This window comes from Mus caroli, chromosome 9 (genome assembly GCF_900094665.2).
Source record: "Mus caroli chromosome 9, CAROLI_EIJ_v1.1, whole genome shotgun sequence".
Taxonomy (NCBI): domain Eukaryota; kingdom Metazoa; phylum Chordata; class Mammalia; order Rodentia; family Muridae; genus Mus; species Mus caroli.
The window spans coordinates 57,101,453-57,120,933 of record NC_034578.1 but is presented as its reverse complement, the minus strand read 5'-3'; the positions used below and the strand labels follow the sequence as shown (position 1 = coordinate 57,120,933).

The following is a 19,481-nucleotide window of genomic DNA, read 5'->3' as shown; positions in this document are numbered from 1 at the left end:
ACTGGTTAGTTCATAATGTTGTTCTACCTATGGGGTTGCAGATCCCTTTAGCTCCTTGGGTACTTTCTCTAGCTCCTCCATTGGGGGCCCTGTGATCCACCCAATAGCTGACTGTGAGCATCCACTTCTGTGTTTGCTAGGCCCCGGCATAGTCTCACAAGAGACAGCTATATCTGGGTCCTACTACCACAGTTTCAATCAACACTGTACTGAAGGTTCTAGTTTCTTTAGAAAAACAAAGAGGAGGTTCAAGGACCTTAAAAGGACAAATAAAACTGTATTTTAAAAATCTACAGCTAGGAAACCCAAAGGTATACTCAGAACAATTATTAGAAAAGGTGACTTCAGCAAAGTCACTACTTGTTAGATAATTACACCAAAGTAAACTGGGTATTTTATGCAACAAGCAACAAAAACTAAAACTTTAAAATAAAACTGATATTTTAAAATGTTACATGATAATAACTAAAGTTAAAAATAAGATCTCAACATATAGAATAAAACACTTAAAATAACTAATGATATATATGGAGAGATTATGTTCATGGGTGGGAAAATCAATACTGCTGAAACATCAAATTTCTACAAAGCAATTTACACAGTGCAATCTCCAAAAACAAACACACAAACAAAAAACCCAGGGTTTTTTGTGAAGGTGACTTCATACTTTGTATGACAATATGAGTCACAAGCAGTAATAGAAACTAAAGAAGAGAGGGTGACTCTTTAAACCAGTTGATTAAAAAATTGAAGTAAATGGGTCAGTGAGGTGGCTCAGCATTTGCTATACAAGTTCACAACTTGAGTTTGACCCCAAAACTCACATTAAAACGCCAGATGTAGTAGCTTGCATCTAGAATTCCAGCATACTTCTAGTGAGGTAAGAGGCAGAGACAGAATTGTTGGGAAGCTAGTCTGGAGTAAGCAACATGACAGAAACAGGAAAGACCCTGTCTCAAAACAAAGTTCCAGGAGAGAAGAGACTCCCCAAAGTCCTCTGACTTCCATATACATGCTATAGCATATCAATGCCTCTTATATACGACACACACAATACAACAACTTTTAAAAGCTAGATAAAGTAGAGTAATTAGCACTGTCAGTATGTTAGTCAAAATGAGGCACCTTAAAACAGACCAGACATAGAGACAAAATAATGAAGCTTTGAGAAGATAAAAATGATTACAACCTTAGTAAGAAAAATTCCTAAAACTACATCAAGTAGCAATAAAACTACATTACTAAATTACTAATGTACTAATTACTAATATTAACCTTTGTCCATCAAGACAGTTTCATTTACTTACTTTACCTTTTTTTTTTTTTTGAGGTAGAAACTTGTAATCAAAGTTTTTGAAAGCCAGGCTTCATCTGGTGATCATTTAGCCTCAGCCTCTACTTAGTGCTAGAACTGCTTGCATATGCTACCATGCCTGGCTTGAAAGACACTTTTGAGAGAGTAGAAAAATCAACTACAGAATGCAAGATGCTTGCAACAGAAATAACTGATCAAAAGATTATATGCAGGGTTCAGAAAGAATTAGGAAAAAAAATTAAACCACCCAAGCAAGTATAGAAAAACAGAAAAGTGCGTTTAGCATGTTCAGAAAACAAAGTATCTGAAGGCTAAACCTATTTGTGCACATTAGAGAAAATGAACAGAAGTCCAAATTTAAGAAGTGTCATGCATTTTATAATGACTAACAGTATATATATGATATATGGCAATGTAAGCATTGGGGAGGTGGCTAACCATTCAGAAATTCCTGTACACTGATAATTGTAGTTCAGCCATTTTGGAAATTGTTAAAGATATATCCCATGACTCAGAAATTCTACCCTTAGGTATGTATATACCCTAACAAAAATGCACACATATTGCCTATTCCCCCAAACAAAAGCCTACTGCCCATAAACAGTACACTGAGTAAACTGTGGCATGTACATTCTGGAGCAGGAGACAGCAACAAGAGTAAGCTGAGAAGCCACAACTAGGCATGCTATGGATAAGTCTTACACACATAAAGTTAACATCAGATACAAAATAATCCATATTAGACAACTTCATTCATATGTGACTCAAAAACAAAACAGCACTGAGCTCAAGGATACCAATTTTGGTGGCAAACAACAAAGAAAGCAAGAGTATTTGCTGAAATAGTCATTAGCTGCCTGGGCTGTTTTCTAGTACACCGTTTTGATTTTGACCATCTTATATTGATAGTACCTACTGTACTCGGGAGACTCAGGAAAGAGGACTCGAGTCAAAGCTGCCTAAACTATGCAGTGGGAAAAAAAAATTTCAGAAACAGAGAGCTCTGACAAACAGATCTGGGTTAGAATGCTACAAGGCTATCCCATAGTTGGTTTCTAAAACTAACAAAAACACCGTGGGTCAAATACTTTAATGCTAAGGATCCTAAGTAAAAATACCTTTTGAAAGTTTACCTAACAGTTCAATTTTTCCTTAAGATTTAAGTAGGTAACAATGAAGATGAATACAAAGCATACTACAGTGTTAAAATGGTTATGGCCTGTGAAGAGTCTCCTAAAGTTCATAATGACAAAGGACACAGGAAGGAATAGTGAGACAGATCACATGATATAAACTCAATATTGTCAATCAATATAAGCCTATATAGTTGAAGAATGATGATGAAATATGGATTTTGAGTATGTAGGAAGACGCTTCCCACATGAGGAGTTATGATACTTTCTGATGATCAAAGAAAGTACACGTAGTGGGCAGTTTTTCTGTGGGTTGAATTTATCAAAAGGAAGAACTGTGTAAGTAACATACAGATAGAACTATACATAACTAGCTGGAAGCACAAATCTTAGAATCTTAACAGAAAATTTACCCCAAACAAGGAAGGTAAAAGAAGATAACAGATCACTATTGCCATTCATTGAGCCACAAAAACAGGAAAGAACTGAATTCTTAGACTATAAGGGATCTTCTTTTGTAGAAAGTAAGGTTTTTCTATCAGCCTTGCATGGTAGTCTTCCATAAAGTCCATGCTTTGTATGATATTGAGGAATGAGCTACCTACTGTAGTAGGTTTTGAGGCTGATTCAAAAGTTTTATCCCAACACCTATAACTATAATGCAAGTTAATAAAGACTTTAAATATAGCCACTGTATGCTTGCATATATCTTCAGACTTTCTGTGTAGTAGAGGAAACCAGCCATGGTACTCTTCCCACCTACAGCTGAGACTTGAAACTTGGGCCTCAAGCATGATCAAGGCAAGTAGTCTACCACCAAGCTATATTTCTAGCTTTGGAATACTGGTTCTAAACACAGTTCCCAGGTTTCCAGTAGAGGTATGGAAGCATTCCCAAAGGATCTACAATGTAGACACTGCTTTTATAATAGTGCTAAGATGCCATTCCACTTATTAACATTTACATTAATTAGTTAAAAGCAATAGTGGGTGAAAACAAATTGTCGACACCTCTACATGATCAAGGTGACGGTACAAAACTGTACTACTAGTATGACTATCCTTCATAGTCTTTAATACCATGTATTCACAGGTAAAAATTAGTTTCGCTCATCAGTTGAATCATATCATGATTAACCCTTAAGGGCTAGGTTGTTTTACTTGTGTATGATGAAAGTGAGAAGTGCACCATGCTAGGGTTGTCCTAGTAAACAGTGTTTGTACAATGACCTGAGTAACAGATGAACAACTCAGTTGCTTTTATCTTCAAACACTGGGATATTTGACCAAGTATAACTATTCATATTTAAGTATGTTGCATAGATTTTGTTTGACCCCATTTAAAAAGAACCCATTATTTCAAGTGAGGTTTGTTGTTTTTTGTTTTTGTCAGCAATAACACTTTAAGCTTTCTAAGAAACAGAGTTTTGGGAAACGTGTAACTGTCCTGACAGGTTCCCATACCACATCAATGTAATCAGTCAAAATTTAGACAGAAGATGCTGAATCTCAACCCCTTTAACAAGCCTCAATATCCAAAAATATTACATTATGATTCTTAATAGCAAAATTACAGTTATGAAGCAGCAACAAAATAGTTTTATGGTTAGGGTCACCACAACATGAACTGTATTAAAGAGTTACAGCATTAGGAAGGTTGAGGAGTACTGCCTGAAATGGTACTAACAATGTAAGGGAGATGACAGGTCTGGTCTGACTGTCAGGAGAGTGAATTTGGGGCTACCACTCATCTTCAGTTAGACTACCAACAGAACAGTAGTGTCAAACAGTCAAACTGAACTTCCAACCCAACACTGGAACGGCATGTAGAATTCTGTTTATCCTACAATTCTAGATAAAAGTCTAGTCTACCCTGAAAGGAAGTTTACCCTACAACTCTCCAGTTAAAGATATAGTCTCTAAGGAAGTAGAAGAATACAGAATATCAAGGTTATGACTGAAATTTGAATATATAAAGTGTACTTCATCTTAAAGGAGACAGAAGCATTGGGAAGAAATGTAATCCTAACATGTTGCTAGGTTGATATTCCATGGGAAAGGGCAACTTTATGATAGAATTGGTATCTGTATTTATAGATCAACAAGTACACACAGACAGGTATTCTAAAATTAGTTTCCACATAGCTTGGTGTTTTAGCTTTCTACCTTTAATTTTCTCCTTTGTATAAACACTGTTTATAAAGAGGCAATAAAAAACAGAATCCTGTCTTTTAAACACGTATTTAAGAGCCTTATGTCTACATCTTAGAAGATACCTCCAGAGTCAGTTATAAGCAGATATATAAGCATTATTCATGATAGATACTGAAAATCATAACAGGTATTTCAAATAATAAAGTAGATTTGCTAGGAATGCAGCTCATAGAGCAGAATGAACTTGATACCTCAGTATCTTTGACCCCACCCTCTTTAAAGATTCAACCAAAACAGAAACTCTAAAGAAGGATTATCTGGGAAGGAAAAACAGTGTATTTCAAATGAACACTGTTCACCTGTATAACACAAGAAAGGAAAGTGAAGGACCTAAAGAAAGAGATTAAGAAAAAGGTAAGTGAAGGCTGACCAAAAAGTGGGCCCTGAACAAAGTTTGAACATGTAAGGCAGACAGGCACAGATGACTGACAGAGCAGAACAATTCCTGGATGAATGAGACACAATGGTGTGAAGTGACTGTGACATATTGCAATATTAATACATACCGAGACTGAACTGCGGGTAATGCTCATAAATCTAACTGCAATTAGTACAGGTTTCTGGATTAGGAAGGACATGAAAAGGAAAGCAGAAGGTTAGCACGTACATGTCATTGCTCCATTAAAGAGAAGGCTAAATCGTTCAGTGGAATGAATGCATCCATTTCTGCAGTACTGAGGAGGAGGGGATCCACAGCTTTCCCACTTGCTTTGGAATAAAGTTCTGCAGTAAAGAAGCTCTTCTCCCTCCTAGGAGTGTACTAAAAAATTAAACCTCTGACTGAGCTCAAATTCTTCCCAGAGAAAATGTGTTTCTATTTGTTCAGTCTCAGGGATCAACCTTGTCTTAAAGACAAGCACTCTACCAACTTATGCAACACCTTATGCCCAAGTTTCACTTTTAAGTGGTATTTTCATTTTTAAAGTCTTGGAAAGAGAGTTAGATAGTATCCTATGATGACTGTGTGGCTAGTTTTATGTCAGCCTGACACAAGCCAGAGTAATTCAAAGACAAAATCTCTACTGAGAAAAATGCCCTTTCATCAGCTTGGTCTGTGGGCGAGCCTGTGGTACATTTCTTGGGATTGATGACTGTGTGAAAGGGCCCAGTTCTTGTGGCTATTATTACCCCTGTGTAGGTAGTCCTGGGCTGTATAACAAAGCAGGCTGAGCAAGCCATAAGGGGCAAGCCTGTAAGTAGCACTTATCCCATAGTCTCTTTTTTAGTTTTTGCCTTTAGGTTTCTCCCCTGACTTCGTAGGATAATGGACTAGAAAAATCTAAGCTGGAATATACCCTTCCCCCATCAATTTGGTCATGTTTCTGTGTGTGTGTGTGTTTTGTTTTTTGTTTTTAAATCATAGAAATGGGAATCCTAACTAAGACAATGAACTTTATTTAACGCCTGGGAAAGGTTATGCTTATGTTTGTTTCTAGAGATCATCCACTAACCCTATCAATACACCTCTGTGGAACATCTGTTTTGTGCAAGGAAGCTTAAATAGAAAAGGATGAAGCAGAGTCATTTCAGCATCAGTCTAAATACAGATTATAATGGCATGGAAGAAGTACTTCTGGGCTCTAGAAAATATGAGTAAGAAAACTGGGAAGCTGGTGTTTTGAGAGATTTGCTGGGAATCTGAAATATGTGGCTGTTGTGATAATGTTATCTTACTGAAAGGAGGAGTAACAAGTAGGTAAAGGTTAAACTTTAATCCATCAGTTATTTACCAGAACCACAGATCCTGATTCTTAGTTAATGGTAACTAGAGTTATCTACATAATTACTGGTCACTAGTTTCAACAGAAGACACTAAATACAAAAGTCAGTAAGTGAAAAAAGAAATTATCACTTGGTAGGCTCATCTCAAAAACCAACAACAAATCCTAAATAAAATCTTTATTTGATCATAGAAGACTCTTAAATGGAATTCTGCTTCTGTATGAATCAAATGCTTTAGTTTATATTAAACTCCAAATGATTAAGTTCTCTACTATCAGGAATCTTGGAAGAACCACCAAAATGATATGGCTCAGAGTAGGAAAAGATAATGGAAGGATGTAGAGAAAAAGTTAAGATAAAGTTAAGTTTTCATGTCATGAATGGGTAAGGTAAGCAGGGAAGATTATAAGCCACCAATGTTTTTTCAAAATATTTTAAAATTCTGCACATTAAATGTCCTCTATACACATAGCTAAAATAATTTAAAGATCATCAGATATTCATAGCACCTGTATTCCTTCTGAGAAGCTCCTCTGTGCATTACCCATATGTCATAAACATTACTTAAAAAGAAGTCACAAGAAGCCCCTCTCCCACCTTTTCACTGTGCTCCATATTCTGCATCTTACCATTGATCTACGAATCAGTGACAGTCTGGTCTTTGCTTTATTTTCAGCAAATTCCAGGCTACTGATGTCTTTGAGACGAGCCTTATATTTATTCATTTGTTCTACCACTATCAGCTCCACACATCTGGAAGATAGAAAAAAAAAAAAACTGTTACAAGCAGAAGTAAATCAAATGAAGTGTTGTATCTCTAGACTACTTTGTAACTAGGTGTCCTAGACAGTTTTGGGATGAAGGAAGCATCCTTTATTTTATGAGCTCCGAAAAAATTCAGAATGGTGGTTGACAACTGTGTCTGTATTTTAGAAACCAACTGAAAATAATTACAAATCCTAACACTCAGGCTATAATCCCAGATCAATTAATAAATTAATTAATGAATCTAGGGGATGGACTCAAGCCCTTATGTTTTCCAAAAGTTCCTGCTGCAGATTGAGAAAAAAACAGATATTAAAGAAAAAAGTTGAGGGTGAAATACGGGAATACTGAACTATTACAACCAAAGAGACTGAGCAGAGACTGACTGATGAGATCACGATTAGACTGTGGGGCGTGGGGGTGGGGTGTGGGGTGGGGGTGGGGGGTGGAGGGAAGAACTTGACAAAAGAGAAATCCATTTAAAAACTGTAAGTAGTCCTAAATTGAAACAAGTCTTAGAATAACCAATAATCTGCTTAAATGCACTGGAACTTATGAAGTCATTTATTGTGTTTGATATTTGGATAAAATAGACTACATCAACTAAGATCCTATAGAGATGAATGGGGCTGGCCTTACGTGGTAGTCTTACTGATATCTTGTACACTTTGTAGTGGGTCAGTAGTGTCAGGGCAACGGAGAATGCAAGGTGCAAACACAATGGCCAAAGCATTAGCAGACATTCGATTAGTGTCTTCCTGTAGAGCAATCCTAAGGAATAAAGCAAAACCAACACAAGTGAAAAGAGGATAAAATAACATAATAGTAGGAAGAGAGGACAATATGCCATCAACCCCATAGTACTGCATAGATAACCACCTAAGCTTAAGGAAGACACTGTAGACTTCCCTAGAGCCCAACATCATAACATGTCTGCAAATGCAGAGTTGTGTGGTTGTACTGGCTAGTTCTGTGTCAACTTGACACAGCTGGAGTTATCACAGAGAAAGGAGCTTCAGTTGAGAAGCTACAGTTGGATCTCCATGAGATCCAAGCCAGGAGTAGCAAGCCAGGAAAGAACATCCCTCTATGACTTCTGCATCAGTTCCTGCTTCCTGACCTGCTTGAGTTCCAGTCCTGACTTCCTTTGGTGATGAACAGCAGTATGGAAGTGTAAGCCGAATAAACCCTTTTCTCCCCAACTTGCTTCTTGGTCATGATGTTTGTGCAGGAATAGAAACCCTGACTAAGACAAAAAACGATTTATTTTATGTGCATTGGTGTTTTGCCTGCATGTATGTCTGTGTGACATTGTCAGATCCCCGGAACTGGAGTTACTGATAGCTGTGACCTACTGTGTGGGGACCTGTAATTGAATCCATGTTCTCTGGAAAAGCAGTCAATGCTATTCACCTCTGAACCATCTCTCTAACCCCTAGAGTAGATATTTTAAGGCATTTGCAAACATACCCCACATCTGACCAGAAAGAAGGCTGTAGTCCCAACCACTTCAAATATTTACACAGGGAAAGATATCTATTCCTGAAGCCTCTAGTCAGTCAATTCCTGAGTATAATCTGAACCCAGTTCTCACGAAGTAGGTTATGTTCGGAGACAAAAACTCTTCTAGTTCAAATGTCAAAATGGCTGTTACTTCCTGCCACCATGAGGTCTGAACTGCTTTATGCATTACTCTAACAGTACTCAATTGAGCAGATTTCTGCTTGAAGGAATCTTAACACCCCCACCCCCATTTACGGCAGAAAGGGGTTTCATTGGAGGTGAGAGGTGTTGTTTTGTAAGCATAGTAAAGACCAAAGCAAGGGCTTTGTGCATGTTAGGTAAGTATTCCACTGCTAAACTACATTCCTAGGCAAGACACAGTCTTTACATATTCAAGTTCTTCATTTAAATGGAATCCTGACCATAACCCCCAAAAGACATATTGGAACAGGTATATTGGTACATGCCTTTAATCCCAGCACTTGAGAAGTAGAGGCAGAAAGATAGCTATGAGTTTAAGTTCAGACTGATCTAGATAGTGAGTTCCAAGACAGCCAGAGATACATAGTGAGAACCTGTCTTGTTACCTAACTAGATGAAAGATAAGGCGTTCCAGTGTGTTGAGATGAGTTCGGGAGAGCTGATCAATTACAGAGTACACACCACGGATTGTCTCCTTTCTTTCCTGAAGGCCTAAGAAAAATGGTAAAAATAGCAAATTACACTGAATATCCCTGTTACATGCTGTATCTCCTTCCTGATGGAAACTCTGCAGCAGAGAACGATGGCTCCAGCTTGGGGAGGCAGAACCATGGTTCTAAGCTATTGGCTCCCTGTATTTGAATTCCCAAAGTTGAGTTTGTTCTCCAGCAGCCCTTGACGATAGCAAGGACACAGGTGTTCTAGTATTTTAGTTGTTATGTGACAGACTAGTGTCTCATTAAAAATTAACCAACTGTTCTATATAATAATAAATCCTCAGGTCCTAAATACCTCTACACAAACTTTTACCAATATACTACACAGCTAAAGCACAGAGCACATCTGGTAGAAAACAAACAAGAGAGCTTCCAACACAGTTCTTGCTTAGATTTGCAACTGAATGAATTTTCTGACCTACCCTAAAATCTCCTACTTGATATTTTACTGTTTTGATACCTACATCTTTCAGTTACTTACAAGAAGCAACAAAGTGGCTTATTCAGAAACTTTTAGAAGAGTCTACAGAAAAGTCAACATTTGAATAGGTAATAATACACTGCAGTTTTGTATTAACTGTCACAGCGTAATTTAGGACCCATAAAGGCTAATCTACTATAGGAGGCCTTAATAGTGAACACAACACATGGCATGGCTTTATCAAGTATAGGCCTTTCCTTTAAATCCAAGAAGCTTGTGCTTACCCATAGCTCGAAGGAATTCTTCATAGAGTTCAAAAGTCATGAGTGGATTGGGCAAATCACGAAGCCATTGTTTGAATACACTTGCAATGACATGTATGTTATAGTCATCTAGGTTTACACTTTCAGCATCTATTTAGAGACAAAAGTTAGGTAACAAAGCAAACATGCAAAAGATTTAAGCAATATGCTTCACAAAATAAACCTACTAAACGAAGCCTTCATATTTCTTAATTAAACAATGTATACTTTCTACAATTTCATTCCATGCTTGGAATTGCCACTTCTAACCATGAAGGAATAATTTTGGTGTCTGTGTTTGTGAACACAAATGTAAAGATCAAGTTTCATGAAGGATCAAACTGCTTGCAGAATTGTCTATTTGCTTGCTTTTGATTTTTGTCCCTGTCTTGTAGATTGGACTACGTACCACACTCTTGAGTACCAATGCATCAGAAGTCTAAGGGGACTAAATGCAAGGCTGACGTTAAGTCATTCTTACAGATGAGAAGGCAGGAAAATGTGATGAAAACATCTACATCCTGTTTTGATGTTGCACAGTTCAAGAGTGAGCCAAACCTGAAAAATGCCCCAAACTATCGTATACAAAGTTCTCTCAGTCAGAATTTATCAAGTTTTATCAGGCCACTGGAGTTCTTAGTCACACAAAGACAACTTGTGTATGGAAGTTTGGTTTTAAAAGAACTATTTTCTTTTAACAATGATAAAGAATATATTTGGTTAATGAAACCAAAGGCAAGCCCTTGTATATACCCTGGGACTAAGCTGTACACTCGTAAACAAGTCCTCAATGTACATGGGCAGTAGGACTATTTATTACAAAGAATCCTGTCTGTGGTCAGGACACTGAAGACTTAACAGTAAGCACTTTAAAGTATGGATTCAGAGAACACAGGATTAAATTGTTCTCACTGGTTGGTGATAAGCAGTTAGATGAATTCCTTTGTCAGTTTGATTCCTTAACTTTAAATGCAGATAAATGATGTCTCTGAGTTCTCAAAACTGTTTCTAAGAATCTTTGTTACCTTGCATCAACATTCTATTAATTTCCTTGAACCTACATTTTCTTCCCCATAAATTAAGGATATCAGGATCTAATTAGTCTGTTAAATAGATTAAGATCTTTTTCAAGTACCTAACAAACTTTCTATAATTGATACTGTTGGTACATGTTTGCTGAATTTACTAAATACAGCCAAAGACTCAAAAATGGCAAAGAAATACCCCAAAATGTTCTGGCCCTACATTTAGAGAAGCAGTGGATAAAACTGAAATAACTTTTAAAATAAGTGTTACATCTTGATTCAGGGCATACTATCTTACCTGTATCTAGACCTTGTCGAAGCTCCTTGATTTTATTAGTTGAACCAGACTTTCGGTAAATACCTTCAGTATAAAGTCCATGCATTTCAATATAGTTTATGAGCTTCTCTACCACTAAGGGAACAGCTCGGTCTTCACTAGTCAAACGGGACAGCTCAACCCCAAATTGCCGAGATGACAGCTCTGGATCATACTAAATGAAAGACAAATTTTGTTTCTAAATGCATTCATATACTATAGAACTGCTTGTCTAACAGTATCAAGACTAGTCTCCCATATGAATTTTCTCCCCCTTCAACACATCCTTTACATGACATCTCCCTTACTATTCTCAGACATTTTCAGTGGCTAGCTAGTATAGACACAAGTGAAGTATGTGCATTGTTGGTGATACTTAAGGCCTTGAATTGATTTTGATTTCTTATCTAAATCGATACATTTGTCATTATGATCTAGGTACCAGGGAAACAAAAGTAAGTGAGAGCATTTCCCCTAAAAATAATGGTAAGATACAACATTAGCATGTGGAAATAAGTAGAATGACAGATTTACTAGGCAATTATAAAAACACAGATTATAAAACAGGAAAGTCTGGGCTGGGCAGTAGCTTGGTTGGCAGAGTACTGGCTTAGCTTGCTTGCAGCCTTGTGTTTGATCCCCAGCACTTGAGAGAAGCAAGCAGGAGAATCAGAAGTTCCGCTTCATCCTAGGCTATACAGAGTTCCAGGCCAGTCTGAGATAAATGATACCCTATCTCATAAAAACCAAACCCAAATTAAAACCAACCACCCAAAACCACCACCACCACCAAAATAGCAACTAAGGACCTCAAAAAAGATCTGATGTTAGGAAGCAGATGTTATCTAAGAAAGCAAGAGAGGCTGAGGAAACACAGAGCCCTGGGAATCTGTGATACTAAGTCATAAACTAAGAATGAATGAAAAGCTAGGTAAAGGCTATCAAGTGCACTTGGATTTTATTCTGACAGCTAAGAGACACTACTGGAGAATTTTAAACTGCCACGATAAGAGTCAGTTTTCTGTTATCTATACATTTTGTACGTTAGCAGTTAATTCTCAGAGAATTAACTCCAAATTTAATTTGAAGGATGTTGAAACTAGTATCAAATAACATCTCTAATACAACTACTAGGCAGAATATTTAGAACATTTAAAGGATGCATATTAAACGTTAGTACTTTTACTACATCAACTTGGCTAAACTTTTGCAATAAACTATTATATTCTACTTTGTTTCTAAGAATATATGGCATGGTAAAACCTGGTATGGAGCAAATAATAATTTATTAAAGAAAAAATATAATAATGTTACTGAAATGATTTAAGCAAAAATACACATCAACCAAAGTTTCCCTATTAATACGATACATGCATCATACATACTTAGACTTAACATATTAAAAGATGATCTTCCTACAGCATCAAAAAGTTAATAGCTGAAAACTGTGAAAGAAAAACTAGAAAACAGTTGAGGCTACTAAACAACAACTTGAAGTGCAGTCAGGTTTGAACCCAAGTGACCCGAAACAAACATGCACCAAAACTCTACATATTCTTAGGGCTTGCAAGAGAGCACAGGGGAAAGATACTTGCTAAATTGAACCTGAGTTGAACTAGGACTGGCGCATGCAAATTGTTCTCTGACTTCCTCATGTGTGTAACAGCATGTGAAATAGGCTATACCCACCCACACAATAAGTAAGTAATGTTAAAAAAAACAAAACAAAACAAAACAAAAAAAACACCATAATCTAATTAAGGACCACCTCAAAACTAACTGGTAAGTTTGTTAAGCTCAGTCTATCAATGACTCACTCCCATTCATAGGGTGTATCTCTAGACATAGCTCTCAGTGAGAGTCTGTCATTACTAATCTTAAAATTTTAAATTCTCTTTTCTCTTCTCAGCATGGAGACTCTGGAAAATCCTATTCTAATTAGCTTCTTAGCCATCTATGTTAAATAGCTTGGAAGTTAAAATAAAAAAGTCCTGAAATGAAATATTTCTAAATTTAGGCTTATTCCTCTAATGAACAAACAAACCACAGTGGTTCAAATCTTGACAGTAGGGAAGTCTTTCCCACCATCTATAGTTCTAAGAGATTGCTGAAACTTCAATCATCATCTCTGACTTTGGTATGTAAGATTTGTACACAGAATACTGTTTGGTGGTGGTTTTCTTTTTTAGGTTTCTATTGCTGTGATAAAACACCATGACCAAAGAAACTAGTGGGGAAGGGTTTATTTTGTCTAAACTTCTACATCACAGTCCACCATCAAAGGAAGTTATGGCAAGAACTCCAGGCAGGATCTGAGGCAGAAGTAATGGAGGAACACTGCTTACTGGCTTGTTTTTCTCATGGCTTCCTCAGCCTGCTTTCTTACAAAACTCAGGAGACTACCTGCCCAGGGTTAGCCACGCCCAAGGAGAGCTGGGCCTTCCCATTATCAGTCACTAACAACTTTTTAAAAAATAGTCTGGCGTGGTGGCTCATGCTTTTAATCCTGGCATGCCAGAGGCAGAGGCAGGAGGATCCTGTGAGTTCAAAGCAGGTCTGGTCTACATTGTGAGTTCTAAGACAGCCAGTGATACATAATAGAAAGACCCTGTCTCAAAAAAACCAAAATCAAAACCATCAAAAAGGTTGTTTCCTTGAAGTAATATATTTAGTACTTTTTAGGCTTACATACACAAATACAACTAGGTATTTGAAAATACCAGCTCTTTTAGTATACGCTGTTGTTCATGGTTAAATGTTAATAGTGAACATCAAAGAAAATTCCTCAGAAGAATTTATGAATGCTTAACTCATCAACTTAGGAGCTTAAATAAAAGTCAAGATTAAAGGTTTCAAGAAAATTAATTCAGTTATATCCATACATCTCCATACATGTATATTGGATTGTGACATAAAACATACTTCTCAATGTTGTTTGAGGTCATGAAGTTTGAAAAACACTGTATTATAAAGCTACTAAAGAAGCCCCAATTACTTTCCGTATGAAAAAAAAATTTGCAGACATACTGTGTACTACTAAGGTACTAAGAGGCAGTAAGTAATGCCTTACCTTCTTAGAACACTTGGCTGTGGTTTTTAGGCAGCACTTCTTATGGCAAGCATACTTACACACTGGAAAACAGGTTAAGCATACAGCAATTTTAGTGTGCAAATCAATGGCAAGGACTTACCAAGTTCACAACTTAGATTTTTGAGGCTGACCCTGTTTTAAGGTAATTAAACACATTTTGTAAATGCTAAACTCTGTTAAGGGAAATGTTGAAAACTTGCCTATCACTTTCAGTCAGTGTCAATGAACAAGCTTTCTCTTCTTTCTAGGGTGCCTGTCTTGCTACTGCACTCATGTCTCCTACCCCCACACTCAATTCCAACAGGTTATTTATCTATCTTTATAGTTTGATTCACAAAGTAGTATGTATGTCCTCCCAGGTGCTCTAAAACCTGTTAAAGTCCCAGAAATCCCAATTAAGAATTATAACTATAGGCAAAGAAGGGATTATTGTCAAGAAATGCTTACAGAAATAAACTAAAATTGGCAGTATATTGAAAAAAATAGAAGAGGGTTATTTATTATCCCTGAAGGACCAGAATAGAATTCTTAGATAAAATAATATAAGCAGAGTATTAGTTATAGTAGGGAACATAAGTTTAAAAAAAAGTTCAGAGCAAAAATAATTTTTAGGCTTGGGAGGAAAAGGTAGGCAGATCTCTGAGAGATTGAGGCCAGCCAGGACTACATAAAGACAAAACAACAACAAACAAACAAAACAAAGAGTGCCCAGTAACAAGGTACCCAGACAGATGGTGAGAACAAGACATTTACACAGAGGGGTGCTGAGAACAAGGTCACTTCTGTCAATCTGCTCTATCAGTTCTTGAAAACTAACAAAAAATATTCTTTCTTAAACTCCTAATCTTTTATGTTTTCAAAGCTAGATCAAGTAATAGAGGCCATGCTATTATAATGGTGAGGTCATACAGTCATAAAAAACAATTCTTTAAGAATCAATCTAAATCCACATTGGCCATAAAAAAGCAAGGTTGAGACCTGTGGGTCTCAACCCTTTGGGGTTCGCATATCAGATACTTACAGTACGATTCCTAACAGTACTGAAATTACAGTTATGAAGTAGCACCAAAAGTCATTTTGTGGTTGGGGGTCACCATAACATGAAGAACTGTATTAAAGGGTCACAGCATTAGGAAAGTTGAGAACCACTGCCTAGCCTAAAACCAGTGTTTGAATTAGGTACATTTCAGACTATTTCCCATTATCAATAGTATAACTTTTAAGACCACTGATAAGAAAAATAAAGGAAGTTCTTGCTTCATTCAAATTTGAATCTGAAATCTCCACAGGATTACTATTTAAATGTTTATTCACCATCTAGTGGCACCATCTTGGGAAGCCCGTTGAATCCTTACACAGTGGAAACTCACTGGTTGAAGTAGGTCACTAGAGGTGTGGGCATTTGAAGGGTACATCTTGCCCCTCATGTGGGTCAGAATCTTTGCTTTTTGGTTTGCCTCTACCACAGCCCACTGTGTATGAAGGACTAAAATCTCTGAAGACATGAGCCAACACAAATGTTCCTTTCCGTAAGTCATTTCTATCAGACACCAACACAAAATTAATACAGAAAACGGGTACCAGAGAAGTGGGGTTGTTGTCTTGAGTAAACTTGACAAAGTCATTTTAAGCCTTTGAGACTGATTTGGGAGAGGGCTATGGGAAAGTCTGGAGCTTCAGGGTAGAAAAGCCAAGTCCCAGAGGCTGCAAACAGACCTTGATGGGATGTTGTGGAAGGAGGCTGGAAAGCCAGACTGCTAATAAGGATGGAGACAGTGGAGAGCCAGGCTCATATGTTCTACGTGTAAACAATGACCCTATAGAGAGTTGGACTAGAGGTCATTTATATTTTTGGCAAAAAAACTATCTACATTGAACTAGGTTCTGAAAATCTGAGTGAGGCTGAATTAAAGGGCTAAGTAATATGGTAGAAGAAATTTCAAGAGAATACAGCATTCATGTAGTGTGGTTATTGCTGGCTACATTTAGCAAATTTTATAAATATAACTTGAAAACGAATTAAATACATATTCAGTTTGGTCAGGCAAGGGACAAATAGGTATGGACAAAAAGACCTTGGTTGCTATAGAGTTTTAGCACCATTAAAAAGAAGATAGTAAATTTGCACTGGAACCATAGGGAGGAATCATTGAAGACATTTCAGGCAGTCATGACAGCCTGCCCAGAGCAACTTCCAGGGTGGCATAAACCTTCATTCATTTGAAAGACTGCATTAAAACAAGGGTATAAATCATTGTGTTAAATTCATAAAGGGTTAGCTAGCAAAGTGTTTTCCAAAATTCAGCTGCTCAAGCACCAAGAAGTACTGCAATTATAGCTCAAGAGACCTTAACTATTATTCTAAGTGGGTACAGAACTTAACATGTTCATGGTACTAGTTTTGCAGACAAGTGAACACAAGAGAGGACAATGAAAGCTTTCCCTCAAAGATGTCTAATACTTACATTTGCAAACAGAGGCTCTGTCCATTATCCATATCAAGGAAGAACAGTATTCACAGTATGTAGGGATGCTATACTGGGTGGCCTTAAAGATGTGGCCATTGTGCTCTTCCACCTGAATGAAGAAATTTTACTATTTATACTATAGCCAATGAAGTAAGTGCTTCCCTAATATGGTTGGTAAATGGGAAGTGCTCGAACCTCTTGCTAAGACTTCACTGGGTATCTATTCCAGGTAGAGAATTATGATCCTCCAAGAAATAATGAAAACAAAATATAGTCTGTCCTAAATTTAGCTAACAATGTAGATATTATCAGTATCAAAAACAACGCAATTCAATAAGTGTAAGATGGCTGTCTATGACTCACTTGCAAGGTAAATTGAAAGCAGCAGTTCTAAAATGTTGTTTTTCACTTCCAGGAATGTTTTACATTATTGAAAAATCAACCATGACCTGAAAAGACTTCTGTTTTTATGAGTTATACCTACTGCTATTTAGAAATTAAAGTTGAAAAAATAAGCACATTATGTATTAACATAAATAATTTTTATGTTTTTTCTTTCTCCTAATCAACTTTTTTGCTTACCATTAAAAAGAAAATGGTTGTGACATTATCAATACATAGATATCTTTGTTTATTTGTCTGAGACAGAGCCTTACTATGTAGCCCTGGTTGACTTGGAAACCCCTGTGTAGACCAGGCTGACCTTGAACTCTGAGACCTACTTTTCTGTGTCACCCAAGTGCTAGGATTAAAGGCCATCCCCCATGCCTGGTGTATCCTTGTTTTTGTTTGCACGCTTACTGTTCTTGCTGCTTTCCTTCCACTGAACTAGTTCCCATTATTGCTTTCACGACACACACATAACCTTCTCTTGTTACTCCCAATTTTGAACTTCATTCTCACAATTCAGTTTCTACTTTCATGTTGTACATATATATTTACACATATAAAAATTTACATCTATAGGCTACATGAGATAAAACCTGTGGTATTGGTTTCAGACCCACTTATTTCACTTAGTATGGCAGTTTCATCCATCTGACTGCAAGTGTCACAATCCCATTCTTTTCAATCATATAAAATTTCATGATGTATATGTAGCATTTTCTTTACCATTAGTATCTGTTTGCTGAACAAGTAACTGACTTCATATCTCAAAATTGTGAATCATTATAATCATGGCTGGACAAGTATCTCTGTGGTATGCCAGATTAAATCTTTTGATTATACACCCAAAACAGGCACAGCCAGATTATATGCTGTAGTGATTTGAAAACATACAGCCCCCACAGACTCATGTGTTTGAATGCTTGACCCATAACAAATGGCACTTATTAGGAGGTGTGGCCCTGTTGGAGGAAGTATGTCACTCTGGAGGCAGGCTTTGAGATTTCCTTTGTTCAAGCTATGCCCAGTGTGGCACAGTCTCTTTCTGCTGCCTGTGGATTAAGACATAGAACTCTTAGCTTCTTTTCCAACACCAGGTCTGCCTGCAGACCACTGTTCCCTGGCATGAAGATAATAGACTAAACCTCTGAAACTGTAAGCCAGCTCCAATTAAATGTTCTTCTTTATAAGACTTGCCATGGTCATGGTGTCTCTTTATAGCAATTAAACCCAAACGAAGACATGGCTAGTTCCTTTTGAGGAACTACCATACTGATTTCCATCATGGCTGTACCAGTTTACATTTCCACAAGAAGTATACAAGGGGTCCTCCTCTTTGCACATATCCTCACTTAATGACAGTCATTCGAAATGGGTTGAAGTAGAATCTCAAAGTAGTTTTAATCTGTATTTCCCTGATGACTAAGGTTGTTGAATATTTTTCGTGTGCTAACCTTTTAAAATCTTTCCTCTTTTTTTTTCCTTTTTTTGGTTGACAAATTTCAGTTGACTATTAATTTGCAAGTATCTTGTTTTGGTTTTTAATTTTTGAAGTAATTTACTGAGTAATATATCAGATGTATAGTTGGCAGGTCCCCCTTTGTCTTCATTTATGATGATTTTTGTGTGTGTGTTGGATAGTGTTTGAGTTTTGTGCAACTCCATTTTTAAAATCTTTTTTTAAAATGCCAATGTAATCAATTTTAATAAACTAAATAAAATTGTTTCAATGTGTTTAAATCTTTGTTTTTATAATATTGACAATGAAATGCATTAAATTGATAATAATTATTTCTATAACCTTATATATAGTATCATGAACTCAAAAATTATTCAGGATAAAGTTTTGGTTAAATAGTTTCATCACATTTTTTAATATTTATTCTTTTTTTCTTTTTAAAAAACCTTATTGATATTTTATTTATTTACATTTCAAATGTTATCCCCTTTCCTGGTTTCCCCTCTAGAAACTCCCTATCCCATCCTCCCTTCCATGTTAGTTTTGTTACTGTAGCTCCGTAGCTCAGTTTGAGCCCAAGTATTGCAATAACTCCAGCACTGTTCTTTCTTCTTAGAATTGCTCTGACTTTTGAGGTATTTTGTGTGTTCAATCAAATTTTAG

At 36.7% G+C, this 19,481-nt stretch overlaps 1 protein-coding gene across 6 annotated transcripts in view; it reads right to left on the bottom strand.

The window, feature by feature from the left end:
* The window catches only part of Myo9a (myosin IXA), a 173,112-nt gene that overhangs the window by 11,082 nt on the left and 142,549 nt on the right, over window positions 1-19,481 (bottom strand). For 4 of the 6 annotated variants that reach the window (XM_029481618.1, XM_029481617.1, XM_029481620.1 and 1 more), the window contains 8 exons: window positions 16,970-17,081; window positions 14,484-14,545; window positions 11,396-11,588; window positions 10,055-10,183; window positions 9,239-9,344; window positions 7,788-7,919; window positions 7,013-7,136; window positions 5,168-5,221 (listed from right to left, as the gene is read on the bottom strand). In XM_029481618.1, coding sequence (XP_029337478.1) covers window positions 5,168-5,221; window positions 7,013-7,136; window positions 7,788-7,919; window positions 9,239-9,344; window positions 10,055-10,183; window positions 11,396-11,588; window positions 14,484-14,545; window positions 16,970-17,081 — 912 coding nt within the window. The remainder of the gene's footprint in view (window positions 1-5,167; window positions 5,222-7,012; window positions 7,137-7,787; window positions 7,920-9,238; window positions 9,345-10,054; window positions 10,184-11,395; window positions 11,589-14,483; window positions 14,546-16,969; window positions 17,082-19,481) is intronic. The other 2 variants (XM_021171284.2, XM_021171287.2) reach the window with 1 other exon arrangement.